This window comes from Cupressus sempervirens, chromosome 4, assembly GCF_028749045.1.
Source record: "Cupressus sempervirens isolate cs-2001-9-10 chromosome 4, ASM2874904v1, whole genome shotgun sequence".
Lineage (NCBI taxonomy): Eukaryota > Viridiplantae > Streptophyta > Pinopsida > Cupressales > Cupressaceae > Cupressus > Cupressus sempervirens.
In genome coordinates this window covers 155,185,114-155,201,628 of record NC_143121.1, presented here as the reverse complement: position 1 = coordinate 155,201,628, position 16,515 = coordinate 155,185,114, and the positions used below count along the sequence as shown (strand labels likewise).

The 16,515-nt window shown below is 35.6% G+C and overlaps 1 protein-coding gene across 3 annotated transcripts in view; it reads right to left on the bottom strand.

The window, feature by feature from the left end:
- The window catches only part of LOC149560441 (chaperone protein dnaJ 10-like), a 288,991-nt gene that overhangs the window by 252,992 nt on the left and 19,484 nt on the right, over positions 1-16,515 (bottom strand). For all 3 annotated transcript variants that reach the window (XM_089824685.1, XM_089824684.1, XM_089824683.1), the window contains exon 3: positions 3,874-3,933. In XM_089824685.1, the coding sequence (XP_089680811.1) occupies positions 3,874-3,933 (60 nt within the window). The remainder of the gene's footprint in view (positions 1-3,873; positions 3,934-16,515) is intronic.

Genomic DNA, 16,515 nt, shown 5'->3' with positions numbered 1-16,515 from the left:
TAAAGACAAATTCTCTGAAAACTAACTCACAATACCTCAACTATGAGTTACTTCAAACTTCTCAGGAACAAATCCTTGTATGTCAGCAAGGGCACAAAATTTTAGACTTTAGAAGTGTCACAAAGACAACAAAAGAAAAAATAATATTCAATCAAATGCTTTTCTCATCAAAGGGGCGCATATTTATAATCTCCAAATGGCACAAGTTTCCCAAATGAACTCCACTTAAGAAGCTTCCTCAGCACAACATTAAAAGATAATAGAGTGCCATTATAATATAATTTATCAACTGCTTTTGGCTCCCAAAAATGATTTTTTTTACCATAACATAATATTTTGACACACAAGGCCATGATTTAATAACTTTTTGACCCAGTTCCAACAAGATATGATACTGAGGTGACCAAAATACAGCACCAACAAAAATAGCAACCTCAGCATATTTAAATGAATAGTAATAATTCACCCATCTTGCGAAAACAACTAAAGAAGCATCAAAATCGAAATATAATAACACCAGAGTGACTCTAATGAAGAAAGACGATGAATGAGCTTGACGGGGGTGACTTACTATAAATAGACGCTCCCTCTAAGATTCTTGGAGCCCAAACCAGAACGTCAAAATAAAAACTGAGAGGATCACTCGACTCCTCTAACTCAACTAAGCTCATCGGATCCAACAATTTGACTTACTATAAATAGTAAGTCCCTCAAACAAAGCCAAAACACACCATAGGCTACTAGAAAGCCTATAACCCAACAACTGAGACTCTCAAATCCCACTATCAGCTCACAAGGGTCGCAATAGTGAACTGACCAAGCCAACTGTAAGAACCTGCTAAAAATGGGGACATTACAGCCCTCCCTCCCTAGGATTGCTTGTCCCCAAGCAATCCCGGAGCAAAATGAACGTCGCAGTCAACCTGAATCCCAAGTGTAGAACTATGTACTATCCCTGTTGTGTACAAGCAAAACCTATAGCATCAGCACCCAAATAATTGATATCAATGAAAGAATCATCTGGAAACTGGCAGTAGGCGCTGACGACGACGACAACGTATCAGAACTCAATCCAACTAAAATACCAACTCTATAACATATGAGTCCCTATCATACTAATACTCACAATCAACTCCATTTGATGATGATAACGACCATGAGTACCTAAGTCACTATCACCAACACCAACATCTGATAGACTATTTTGGCTGTGTAAATATTGTAAGTGGTCTAACTTGCAGTTGTCGATCCCATCTACAAAAGATAATGAATGGTATGAAACTCGAGTCAACCCACACCGACATGAAACCAAATCCTCTACCTATGGGTCAAAAGCAAAATGATAAGCACACCCCACTGTATAATGCCCGTAGAAAGCCCCAATCTCTGTCAATGGCTCATCAGTACCAAATCATGAATCAGGAGACGGCTCCAATCTGTATCTTTGCACAACTACTGGCTGGGTAGGATCTAAGGCAATCCTCTCAGCAAACCCAACCACAAAATTCATGTTGGGAAGCATTGTAGCCAAAGTCTCTACAATCTTCTCCACCCCACCAATCATTGTATAGCATGAGAGCCCTGAATGAGAGTACCCTCAGATACTCTATATGAATCCTCCTGCAAATCCGGGCTCTCAAGCAAATACTCCATGAATGACTCAGTACAATAGAAATTATATGTGGAAACATCAACCTACTCCCCTACAAAGCACAACTAATCCCTTTGAAATCTTGGCACTGCCAACTGTCCAATGCTACTAGTTGTATGAGAGGAAGAAATAGATTTGTTTCCAGCAGAAGAAAGCAAATCACCATGACAGCCTATCTCCAATGATGCTCTCACCTCCTCTATACCTACTACACCCATATCCTAGACACGTGTCGGCTACACCATTACATCCATCATCCCCAACTGCAAAAGCAAACCTCACCAACAACCACCACAATATGCAACTGAACTAGATCTTGGGCTGGTGTGGACCAAATATGCTCCAACTCCACAGTTACCTCATCCAATTGTGATTGTCGCTCCTGAAGAACCAACTTAGTACACTGAAGAGAATCCACAGTCACCTCAAGCTCCTGGGTGAGCTCTACCACCTCTTCCTCTTTCCCTAACAATGTCTCATAACAAGTGCTACCCCACTCCATAAGGTAATCCCTGTCAACAACTAACTGTGAGTAATTATTCTTCAAGATCGTGACAACCTCTTGAAGCACATCAATCTCTACTAGGGAAAGACTACTATCACCGTGTTCATCTGTCATAAGAGTACCCCAACCGGATGAAGATGCTCAAGAGTTGAAAAGATGTCACTATCACTTACCTTTAGCTGACTGGTCACATGATGCCTCTGTAACCTCTGCCTCCTATGCAAACTCGTTGTCCCACTAACTGCACTATGATAGGAAACTAAATAAGAACTGCTCACCACAAGATTGCTCACTACATGTGTGCTACTGTCCTCACACACATTTGCAACCGAGATACAACTACTCGATACCTCAATTGACACCTCTGAAAAAGCGGAAGCCCTCACTATATCTAACTCCTCACATTAAAGTCCCTGTAAACCCTAATCCTAGGACCCATCCAAAACCCCCTCAAAGTCATCACTTGATATATGCAAGGGATATCATACCCAATGCAGCTCATAGCATCGTCAAACAAATCATCAGAGGTGTCCATACTCTTTGTATCCACATCTCCTAACATATGCTCAGCTGTCATCACCTGACTCTGCACACATCACTCAACGTCAGGCTGCGAATCAATAATGCTAGAGCATAATCCACACCCACTGACTCTGCTGTAATATCCAGATTTGATTTATGAGTTCAGTTTTAATTATATTTGGTCACAACTGATTCACCTCCCCCACCCCCCAGTTGTGTGTGGACTTTACTTCTTAACACAAAGGACATCCAAAGATTGTCCGCTTTTGTCAGATGTTGGCATCAGCATGTCTCAATGGGAGGTTATAACTAACATTATGTATGATCATTTGTTCAATAAATGTGGTAGAATTTGTCATGTGTTCATGGTTGTCAGATCAAAAGGTATTCTGAGACCAAATTAGTCAGAGAGCCTCAATTACATTGAATCAGAACTCTCCCTATTATCATGTTTGATTCTTTTGTCAAATGATGTCAATTATTGCCTGTCATACTGATTTATTGAATTTGTTTATATCTGCTTCTGTTAATTGAGCCAATTAAAGATAAAAAGCTTTTAATGATACAAGTTAATCTATTGGTTACTGGTATCAATCCATTTGATCACTATCCAAAGGCTAAAAAAAATCTAAGATATTTCCAATTACAGCTTGAAAGAGGTCTGGGCTGTACATCAAAAGGTTAAATAGAAACAGATCCATTGGAAAGGGCTCACAGGTATCAATTCTCTTTGGCATCTAAAACTATGTGGTTTAGAGCCAAATGCAAGATTGCATTTCCATTTTGGCTAAATGAGTGCAGAGATACTATATCATGGCACTATCAATACAATATGACACCATCGAGTGAAGGTCTGAAGAGTTTGGCAGTCTTGTATGTCACCAAAGTGAGTCTCGTACCACAATAGTAAAAGTCTTATTCATTCTCGAGCAGGCACAGATGTACACTTACCTGACACTGTCATGTTTGCTTCCTAATCCTTATTTATTCTGAGCAGGCACAGATCTACAATTACCTGACACTGTCATGTTTTCTTCCTAATTTTCATGTTTACATGGACCAGATCCAAATCATAATACTGAGGGGATATAATGCTCTTAAAAAAATTAAAATGTGCTGAAATAACATAATATGCTATTTTGAAAATCTTAAAAACTAGTCCACAAATTACTTGCCAATTCAATGATTCAATTACCTGAAAATTATGCGCTGCTTGGGAATCATTAGGATTCTTGTCTGGATGCACTTGCCTTGCCTGCAATGCCCAGATAGAAACATGCGTGAATTTTTTATTTTTATTATAGGAACTGAAAAATAAAAGTATTCTAAGCATTGTCAAAAGAAATAAGTTCAATGACTACAATCAGCACTCTATGTCATGTTTGAATAAATTACAAAAATAACTTTTTGAGATATGACTGGTTACGAGACCTCTCTATTAGATACAGAAAAAATAGTATGAAACACATTTTAGAAATTGAGTACAGATTCATTCAAAACGATATGTGTAGTAATAACAATGCATTGTTATTAAAGCATGTAACCAATAAGGCATTTACAAGAAAGATTTGATAGTTGTATACATGTCTAAACTAATATCACTTATTTTCCTATTTGAATCACCTCTCCCACACCTTAGTTTATTCATTTTGTTTGATTATTACCAACTTTTTCCTTTGCCCGATTTTATTTGTTACAAGATGATTTCGCCATTCTTGCACTGAATCCTATTTTACCTATTTTTCTCACTTTTGTGCACAAAATAATTTCCCCTTGTTCCTTAGCTTCCTCCAAAATAGAGCATGACGTTCTTTTCAATACACTATTATTAACCCTTACTTTGCTTCTATACGATTTCTGTCCATAAAATTTCCTTTACTATATGGCAATGTGGGTTGCCCTTCATACCCCTATATGTTCAAAAGTAATGTGGGAGAATTCAATTATGTCTGATACAAAGAGTAATAAGGGAAAAAAAATCTATGTAAGATCATTAGCAACAAAAGTCATACATTGGTATACCCATGTAACTAGTTAAAACACCACAAATAAGGAAGTTTCTAAAGAGAAAGCATAGCCCATGAAAAGAGACTGATGTGTTACACCCCTGAAAATATGATGTTGATCCTCATCTTTTGGTGTCACATGACTGTTTTTGTAATGTTTGAAGCTGGGATATTAATTAATTTTACAATTTTTTGAAGTAGATCACAAAGCCCAACACTTTATTATCACCAAGATCCCAATATGAGTGTTTTCTTTCTACTAAGGCAATTCCCAGACTAAAGTAAACAGAATTAGATAAGAACCTAATGAACAGGAGAGTACAATAAGTGTCTTTATTTATCTGCTCTTCATCAAAAATTGGGATCAGGAACTTCGTGCACAATATGGTTCCTTGTCCACATTACAAGAAAAATTTAAAATTTTCACAGTTGCTAAGCAATTCCCAACTGTCAAAAAGTACCCAAAACTACTCAACCCAACCTCCTAAGTCTTAAGTACACTTGCCATTGTACAGTGTAACAAAAGAAAACTAATATGTTTTAACCTTTGATATTGTCCCTGCCCCCTTCCTCACCCGCCCCATAAATAAGACTATAAATCATATTCCTAATCTTACTTGTCTTTAGGTAAATTCTTTCTAATATAACTACTTTCTTTGGTGTCACTGTAATCTTTATAGGGAATACTGGAATGGGACTCTTTCCGTAAGTGTCACTGTATTCCATGTAAGGAGTACCAGTATAACTCCTTTTATTTGCACAAATTATTATCTTAGTTCAACATTACAAAATGTCAACATATTAAACCCCCCAACAAGCAAGAATCTAGCACTCTATAATTCAGTGTGATCACAAAAAATATTGAGTATAGCGAGCAAAACAATTCTGATAGACACATAATGATTAAATTCCTTACACATATATACATGCATGCATACATCCATACATCTCTTACATCCCTCCATCCATACATACATAAATGTACATTATTACGATATTAGATAGTTTTTATTTATTCTCTCTTCCTTTTTCTAATGGCCACTCTTTTTGTAATGTTTCCATAAACTCCTTCAATTCGTTATGGAAACTTTCTCTTTCTCTTTTTAGAATGTTTTTATTTCTCTCTTTGTTCATTATAGAAACATTCTTGTTTATACTTGTATATGTAAATCATTTATGATCTCTGTTTAATAATATGGTATCAGAGCTATTATTTTCGAAAAATAATAATTTCATTATTGAAATTTCCTATGTCATTTTTCGCATTAGGTTTTGAAAATCTTTAATTTCTTCAAGAAATTTTTAGACTCGTAAGATTTTTTTAAATCTTTGCCTATGTACTCAGGTTTATTTAATTTTTGAGAGAAATTCGTCTTTTTATTGAAACCTGAGTAGGGTTTATGGGCATCCTTTTGAGGTTAGTTTATTTCAGGCATCTTCTATCTGGTCTGCTGCATCATTCTCAGGTGTTGTTTTTGCGTGTTGAAGAGTTATCTAGGGTTTTTACAACCCTCTGTCATTGATTTCCAGCCAAAACAGTTTCGTTTTCCACCATTTTTACAGTCAAATCTGCCATTTTTTTGGTTTTTCAAAAATGGCTAGGGTTTCTTTCATGACTCTTTTTCCATGTTTTTTAAAAAAAGTTGCAAATTCTTGGTGGGTTTTTGCAAATCTCAACTAGGTCAGTCTCTTTTATCTGGGTGCATCGTTTTTTTGTGCCTCAATTTTTGAGCCAGTGGATTCAAAATCTAATTTCAAATTCTTTATGGGTTTTTTGAGGTCCCTTTTGTGTGTCCCATTTTTTGGGGTCTTTCCGTCAATTTGCCTTGAAGTTCGTGCCATTTATGATATTCATGTTTTTTGCATTGAAAAGTGTGTCATGGCATCTCTCACTAATCTTCTCTTGCAAGGCAGCCAGCAATTCAATGGAAAGAACTACAACACCTGGAAGCAGAGAATGATGATGGTCTTTGAGTACCGTCGCCTTGAGGTGCTTGTTCTAGGTACCAAGACTCGTCCTACCACAGTGAATGCTACTCCAAAGAAGTTTGATGAGCGTAATCATGACGCGGTTATGCTTATTAAGCTCTATGTTACTGACGATCAGCTACCTCAAGTGTTGTTTGGCAAGACGCTGCAAAAATCTGGGAAACATTGAAGGATCTCCACGAGACATTAGATAAAAGCAGAGCCTTGTTTCTAAAAGGATCAGCTATTCTCTATTATTATCAAAGTTGCATGGATACGAATATGGATACAAATACAGATACGGTATTGGGTACGGATACAATGATTTTTTAAGACCCTCAATATGGATACGGTTGGACGTGACATTGATAAATAACACATACATATATTTAACACAATTTTCTAAGTTATTATAGGAGATTTTCATTACTTCAAAAGCAATATTGACACATAAATGCTATAGAAATATTTATAAGTTAATTTAACACTTTACAATATGTAAAAATAGTAGAGTTGCATTAGAAGATAACGTAAAAAGTGAGTTGCTAAAATAGAAGAACATTTTATTTGTCTTTCTCATTTAGCGCAAGTCTTGTTTATTCTATTATTTTAAAAAAAAATTGCTTTAATAAAGTTTTTCTTAAATTAAATGTGGGAAGATTCACATTGAATTTTTAAACAAGTTAAATCCCATAGCATTTGGCACAATGAAAATTCAAGTTTTTTTAGCCAGACTTGGTACAATATTCAACATTATCCGGGCAGTATCGGATACATTTCCAAATTGAATATGCAGATACATGTGCCCAAAGAGGGACAGAATTGTTTTCGGCAACTCTAATTATTATGGATGAGCACATGTCCTTACAGAAACATCTTCTAAAAATTAAGGACATTAGAGATCAGCTTGAGGCCATTGGTCGTACAATGGAGGAAAAGGATATGGTAGTCATTACTCTGAAAAGTCTACCATCATCGTACGAGCACTTTATTGAGACGCTCAACATTACTGCAACTAATGTTGACCTCAAATTTCCAGATTTGTGCACCAAATTTCTGCAGCATGACCGTTGGAAACAACAATTTGACAGCAGTGTTCCTTCATCATCCTCTGAACAAGCTTTTTCAGCTCAACCCTTTAACAAGAATAAAGGCCCATCTCAATCTCATATTAGCTCCAAAAAGAAGCAAATCTGATGCAACTATTGCCACAAATTTGATCATGTGATCCAAGAATGCAAAGACTTGCATTGCTTCTAACCAACGAAAGTAGGGAGGGTCTTAGCCACAGGCCAACATTGCATAACATGCAGACCTCTGTGATCAACCTGAGGCTACCTTTTCCGCTTTTCAAGACATGCAGATTTTTGCTTTCTAAAGATAGATTGACCTTTAAGGGAGGGTATTACGATATTACATAGTTTCTATTTACTCTCTCTTCTTTCTTTTTCTAATGGTCACAATTTTTGTAATGTTTCCATAAACTCCTTCTGCTCGTTATCGAAACTCTCTTTCTCTCTTCAGAATGTTTCTATTTCTCTTTGTTCATTATAGAAGCATTCTTGTGTAAACTTGTATATATAGATCATTTATGATCTCTGTTTATATACATACATACATACATATCTATATATATTATATATTAGCCTTTAGGCGACAAGAAAGTGTTCAAGAGCAATATGGCTTGCATCCAAAAAAAATCAAATATGGGCAGATTCCACAAAGAGAACATATAAAATAACAGAAAAAAGAAAATGGAAGTGAACCTGTCAAATAAAGGACCAAAATCCTCCAAAAGCAGAAAATAGCATGAAAAAGGCAATACAAAAACAGAAAGAAGAATGGAGACACAATCAACAATGATAGGCACAATAATGGTGTCATGAACCATAATTAATATATGTACAACAAAGATATATCTTTAAATGCATATATAATTGGTTCAAACTATGGATTGCTCTGAAATTCTGAATATAAGTATATATAATTAATAACTTATGTATTTACGGGTGTATATTAATGATCAATCAATCGTTTTAATCACTGTTAATAATTAAATAAATATTTATGTAGATAATATATATATATATTGATTCTTAAGTAAATAATTATTATGATTAATAAATGAATAATTGACTGAATATATAAATTATTAAATAAACAGATAAGTTTAATAAATGAAATATATTTCAAACAAATTTATTGGCAAAAATATTACATATTAATAAGTATATCTTATCGAAACTTAGTGTTAATAACAGTAGTAATTTGGAATAAATATGAAATGTATCAATTCCTATTCGAAAACTCATTGATTTAATGGCACATTCACTAGGAGTCAATGGCAGTAGAGAATAAAGACTCATTACAAATTGGTATCAGCTAAGGTTGTGCCTCCTCATGGGTTGAAACATTGGGATCCACACATCTAGAAGCATATCTATGGTGATCAAACTCATTCCTGTAGTTTAAATCCAATATTAACCACTAAGACTTTTGGGAAGTCTGATCCTCTACCTTTCTCTAATGCTTCCAGTGGATACGGAGTTTGTGAAGGGGGGGGGGGTGAGGAATGCAGTCACCTGATGGAGAAATCTCAAAATCAATGAGAACCGTGAGGAAAGCCACATGTAGACTGTCTCCATACCTGAGCACAGTAATTCTACCATCCACCATAGGCATTAATCAAGATAAGGAAGACAGCCATACGAAAGAGCCAAATAATAGTATTATATATATTGTTTGTGGAGTCTTCATACTGAACGACGATAACAATAGGACATGAATATTTGATTATCCCTAAATTAAGTGATGAGTACACATCTAATATGCATAGTTATAGAAATTTACGTGCTTAATTGATATTTCCCTATGCCCAATCCTAACTTCTGCCCAATTCTATGTTTTCTAGTTCATTGCTCGGACGGTCTTAGAATGGGGTCATGACAAATGGGACAGTAGGATACCCAAAGGCTAGATTACTTTCATGCAAGGCATAAGCCAACACAGTGGCAATTATCATCAATACAAAGACAAGGAAGAAAATGCTACTGTGGCAACTCATATCGCATTAAGCCAAACAAAAACCCTAACGATTCAAAAATGTAAAGATCTATTCCAAAAATAATCATTTTTCCCAACATTTGAGGGATTGACATTTTATAATACAATTTGTGCGCATACTTTCGACAAGAAAGTTCAGATTCTAATATTTCTAGTAAAGTTCTCACTTTTATTCACATTATCTTTCTCATGCATTCATAGTCCATTTAACATTTTTACGAATAATACATCAAACTCTTCCAATTGAAATTAAATGATAACTATATTAACTGTTGTTTAGAAATACAATTAAAATAAATCTATCAACCTCTAACATTGTAGATTTAACTGGTGTTCTTCTTGTAAGCAATCTGTTCTTAGCCTATCAAATTGAGGGAGTTTTGATCTAGCACTTATTCCTTGAAAACATGACTCCCGTGAGTTTGGTAGGCCACCTAGAGCTATTAAGGTTAACTCCTTGCTATAAAATTGATATCCAACTGTTGACAGTTGATCTCTTAGTTCAGTGATTCTCATGAAATATGCATTAATGGATTATCCCTTGCTCATTTGTACATTATTGAGTTGCCTTTCTAGAGCAAGGTTCCCACTAGTGTTGTTTATTTCAAAAGTGCTTTCAAAGGATTTAAACATAAGGTATGCAGTCTCATGCTTTGCCAATATAGGTAGTATATGGTCCCTGACTGCAAGTACAATAAGTTTCATAGCTTTCTCAATGTTCTCAATCTATTGAGTTTTATCCGGATCATTCTCTGGTTCTATCTTGTTTTTTCCACAAATGAATCCAGCTTATTTTCTTTCAGTATCATCATGATTTTGAATTTTCATCATGTAAAGTTGTTTGCACCTTCACGACAATCTTCAAATCTGATTACAGTTGACATTATGGAGAAAGAAATGTGACTGCAATTTCAAAGAGGAAATAGATTAATCTGATATCTCAAATTTAATTGGATCTTGCTTAGCAAGCCTCTGATACCATGTTAAATATGACTATATTTCTTATAGATTTGATCCATCTCAGTCTTTTCAAAATTCAAAATATGATTTATTAATCTCTGATTTGTATTTTGCAGGATGTAATCAGAATTTGGTCTTTCTGAAATATATATGCAAGTAACGATTCAATATTGACAAATACTGAATATTAATTTGAATCTGATATAAGTAGTCACCGAACTCCAAAGGGTAGAGCATTAATTGATTTGGATGCTCTTCTTCGCCAATCGGTTTAGGTATACATAATTAATGGAGAGTCATGTCCATGAATGGCCATATCTCCACAAAGGGGAGGCAAGTCCATTCATGACATATTACAATAAAAGATAGTTTCTATTATCTTTGTTTAGTATCTAATGGTTATCTATTGTAATCTCCTTATCTATTGTAATCTCCTATAAATATTAGAATGTTTCTAACATTTAGTTTTTAGTTTCTAGAATAGAATGTTTCTATTCTTTACGATTGTTTCCTAAGTAGACATCGTTCAATCTCTTGTATAAATTGACTTCTCGGTCTCTGTTAATATCAAGCAAATATTTCCAACAACAACAAAAAAATGCGCCATTTTGTTTGTAACTCCTGCGATTTTTCCGATCTGCAAACTCACACCCTTCTATTTGCAACTAACGCAAAAAAAAACGCGTCATTTATCTGTAACACACAATTTTTCCAAGTTTGCAAACTAGCGTCGTGCCCTTCTATTTGCAACTAGCGCAAAAAAATAATCACACCATTTTGTTTGTAACTCAAGCGAACTTTTTCGGCCTACAAACTCGGACCCTTCTATCTACAACTTGCATAGCTGAATCCTCTAAAAATCGAGGTTTATTCTCTACTCTTCACGTGGAGGTTTGTTGGGTGTCATTTCTCTGCAACTGACACCCAGATTTTTCTGCCACTCGCGTCAAAATTTCTCTAAAAATTCTGCATCTGTTTTGTGGCACGGTTTTTTCCTTTTTTTTTTTAAAAGTGGTCATTTTTTGCCTATTTGGAGCTGTATAGGTTTTTTACACGCCTTTGTTGTTTATTCACGCCCAAATTCTACAATTTTCTCTTCAAATCTGCCATTTTTCTAAGCTTTTTTGCAGCCAAGTCATTTTTGTTCGAAACCCTAATTTTTCGATAACATATCTGAAATTTTTTTACATATTCTTGGTGAGTTTTTTAAGAGCTCATTTGGGTTGTTATCCAATTTTTCTCAGTGCCTCAATTTTCGTGCCCCATTTTTTGAGCTAGCAAATCTAGAATCCAACAACATATTCATTTTGGGTTTTTCAAGCTCTCTTCTAAGTACTCTTCATTGTTTTAGGGTTTTCTATTTTTTTGCACGTGCCTTCACATATTTTCACGCTTTTTCACTGGAAAACATGCTATGGCATCTCAGACTAATATTTTGCTCGAGGGAAACCAGAAGTTCAACAGTCACAATTATGGCACGCGGAAACAAAAAATGCTAACCATCTTCGAATATCGCAACAATGATAAGGTGGTTCTAGTTTACAGCTGTCTTCTCAGTAGAGGTTCTCTACTCTAGCTTCAGAAAGCTCCAGGAAAAAGAACATTCAATGCAACTATTGCCACAATTATGGGCACATGAAGGTTGAATATCGAAAGCACTTAGCTGCCCTATCTAAGCAATCTAGTTCACAGCCCACAGCGAACAATGAAGAGCACTCTGAGCAGGCATAATCTCTCTTTTACGCTTTTCGACAGCTTTGTGCTCTAGATAGATTAACCATTGAGGGAGGGTATTACAATAATAGACAGTTTTTATTATCACTGTTTAGTAGTTAATGGTTATCTATTGTAATCTCCTGTAAATATTAGAATGTTTCTAATATTTAGTTTTATCTTTCTAGAATAGGATGTTTCTATTCTTTACGATTGTTTCCTAAGGAAACATCATTTAGTCTCTTGTATAAATTGACTTCTTGATCTCTGTTAATATCAAGCAAATATTTTCCAATTACTTCGTAATATGGCATGCCTCTTCATTTGTGACTATTTTTTTAACAAACAAAAGGCCTGATTACTAATTGGGATTAGCATTAGTTTGTACTCAACCAATATACATCATATCGCTGATCTGAAATAAAGAATAATCAGACCTTAATCTGATTTCATTTAGTCAAACATTTAATCATTGCTCGATCACAATGTGAAGAACATAGAATAACAATTTCAGAGATAGACTCTGCAAGTGCAAATTGATAATATACTTGCATTCATGAGATGCTACGATATGATATAAAGGATAATCAATTTCAATAAGATCAATATTATTCCAAGTAAAATAACTATGTATGTGTCTGTCTCTATATATAGACACACACACATGCACAATATATAGATCATGCTACTGATTATCATTAATCTGACCAAAGCTATTATCTTCAACAAAAAGATTACTGGTGATTTAATCTCGAGGAAAAATGGGTAGAAATTAATTCAGATGTTCATTTTAAGCTCTGGATAATCAAGTATCAGGCAAGGTGGCTCCAAAAGGAGGCTTTGTAGAAAAATCTTCAGCATTACGTCATCAAGGCGATCCAATACTACCATAAGGGATTGCGCTGCTACTTCTGCTTGATCTACCATGGGATGAGTCATTTGCATCCCCTGCCTAGGTAGCATCATCCGATCCAATCAAGATTACAAATGGTTTTGTTTTAAAGTTGATGCATGAATGCACCAAGCTCTGTTTACACTCACACGATGTTCCATATGTTTTTGGAAGCGAGCAACGGTTTGTTACTGGTTTAGCAAATGTCAATGATACCAATAGTTATTGATCATCTGAAAAAAGCTTTGAAGATGTTGAGGTCATATGTGTGTGGGCATGGTTGTTGCTCAATCCATCTAGGCAAGCATCGATCATGGAGGTTAGAAAACATACAATCATGCTTTACATGGGGCTCCCTGCTCGCGGTTTGCGTATTTTGGATCCTCTGTCGAACAATGGAGAAACTGGCCAAATTGAGTATGGTAGAGAAAAAGAGCATGAATTTAGTGGGCTTGAGTATCAGAGCGGGTTTGGGAACCATTTATTCAACAAAAGCCAAGCCTAGTGTATTGCCCATAGGGCAGAATAACCCATTTCAGTGTATGTATGGTCTTTGCACTGAGCAAATCTTAGGGACCGCATTTATTGTGCCAAGAAAGTCAAACTAGAGGTATCAATAGGCCTAAGTGTCATTTTTGGAGGTCGTTTTCTATGCATAGTCTTTTGGTCTGGAGACACAAAGAGTTTCATATTTCGTTTGTCCCTAAATTTCTGGTCTTGTATCTCCTCAAGCTTTATGTCTCGCTATTGCTCATAAGTGTTATATTTCACTGATGTTCGTGTGTTGCTTTTCTTTTGGTGGCGTCTTTGTTGTTTCTTTGTTTTTGTCAATTTGCATTGTGCTCCAATTTATTGAGTGTATAAGTTTGTTGCCCATGGTGATGTGGCAGCATGTTCAGTATTATGTCATGCCATTTAGCATTTTCTGACTGATGTTTCAAAGTCCCTTTATTGCGTTGGTTACTATCTATTCACATTCCATTTCTTCGGGTGTCATTTCTTTGTTTTTGTGTAAGGCAAGACCATTATTTTTATTATTATTGTTGTATAGGACTGATAACAGCAGTTGGTTACATGTTCCTTTGTTCATCTCGTGCTCCAATTTTGTCTTTCCACCGTGATCTTTGTGGTTGGTGTGACAGGAGTCACAGAGTAATGATCGATGGAAGTTTTTTTTGATATGGCATACTAAAAACTAGAACATAATGTTTTAGGCAATAGAATAGGACAGAGGAAAGGGATATCACATGAGATTGTTGTCTTCACACAGCTCGCTGGAGTTTCTTATCGAGTGTGGATGAGTCGAATTTAACATCTTGCGAACTTGAATTAAGGTTCTTTATGCTTCTATGTATGCTTTGTCATTGGTCCTCCTTTCTCTATGAAAAAATAATCTTATTTACAGCAGATGATTGCAATTGATTTACACTGTCAATGACAGTGCCATCTCTTGTCGATGGCCTTGGCTTGGGTTTAATCTATCGTTTGGTTTGCTTATGTTGAAAGATGAGATAGGGGAGGCCATTGCTCAGGGGCTTCTGGATGGGCAGCTTCTTTGGCGACAATTTCCTTCATTATGCGAGATCTTGAAGAGCTCGTGACTATTCTTCTACGCAGAATCTATTTTAGGCAATTATAAAAGCCAACATTTCTATGGGCAGGAAAAAAATTGTGATGTAGACATCCTATTTGACAGTATGGAGTTTGCCTGGTTTGGGGCAGAATAAGCCAGGGGAACAGGATCATGTTAAGTATTGGTTGGGCTGGCTATCATTTGGTAAAAGAGCTTGCGAGCAGAATTCTACCTGCTCTCTGCTAAGTGCCCCAATATGGACACAAACTGTCATGAGATTATTGTGTGCATGCTGAGATTCTTCTCAAGGAAGAGATAAGTGTTCTATTATTATGAATTTTGATATATAATATGTTTTTGACCTTATAAGTTATTATTAGTCTCTCTTGATTGCAGGACGCAAGTGGATGATGAGAGGTTGTATGAGAATGTTACTTTCTGAATTAATGATGCATATTTGCATTCAAATATAAAACTCAAAGGGAGCTTGTGATTCAAAGGGAGATGTTCAAACTCAGAGGGAGGTAACGTCAACTATCTTAGTGTGGCAATCAAAGTCATCCCTGCTCAAAGGGAGTCTCTGTTAAGACAAAATCTCAATCATGATACATCATCTATCTTATTGTGGTGATTTCCTTGTTGATTATGAGTTCTTATTCATGTCAAATTAATAAAGTTATAAGGACAGCTATGAAAACTCTTTTACTAATGAGGGAAATCATAGTGAACATCATGTAGAGAGAGTCTATGATGTCATCACCTTGAGAGATTTTGTGATAAGGGTTGGATATCATGTTGAGAGAGTCCATGACAACATCACGTTGAGATAGTCCGTGATGTAAGTTGGTTGTGGTCCTTGCAGAGTTGTCATGTTGAGAGAGTCTGTGATGTAAGAGCTTTGCAAGCTTGTCATGTTGAGAGATTCCATAACAAGATCACGTTGAGATAGTCTGTAATGTAAGCTGGTTGTGATTTTTGCAAGTTTCTTTTGTATTGCGTGATTCCATAAATTATGTTAAGCTGAGATAACATGCTTTTTTATGAAAATCTATGTGATTAGAATTTATCATTCACATTGTTTTTGGTTGCAGCTATGTGTGATTGCTATGCTTAAGATCTCTCTCTTGCTAAGGAGTGTTGAAGATTGTAGCTGCGATAAAGATCTTTATCTCTGATTTTTTAAAATATGATCGTTATAACCATAATGGTCATCTTCAGCTGAAGAAGACGTTTGTGATAATAATTGAGATAATATTAAATATAGTGATGTGTCATTTGCCATGCATAGAGGCGTGCAATTGAAAATGAGACTTGTTTTAGGAATTTGAAGAGACCTTTCGTTGTGATGTGAAGAGTCTCTCAAACTCTATATATTTGTATGATTACATTGTGCGTATCACATCAAACAAAAAGCATTGTACTTGAACCTTTTCTTGATCAATAAAAGTGATATTTTTTGTTGTGTGGTTGGGTTTTTCCCTTCAAGTGGAAGGGTTTTCAAGAACAATCTTGTTTGTCTCTTGTATCTATTTTGCTCTCCCTTATTGTTGTTTATCATTATTTCTGAGCAAAAATTTAACACCAAATGCCTCCATTCCTGTAGAGCCTAGGATTGTGACAGAGATTGCCGCCTATCAGGATGATCATGGGCAAGGCAGAGCA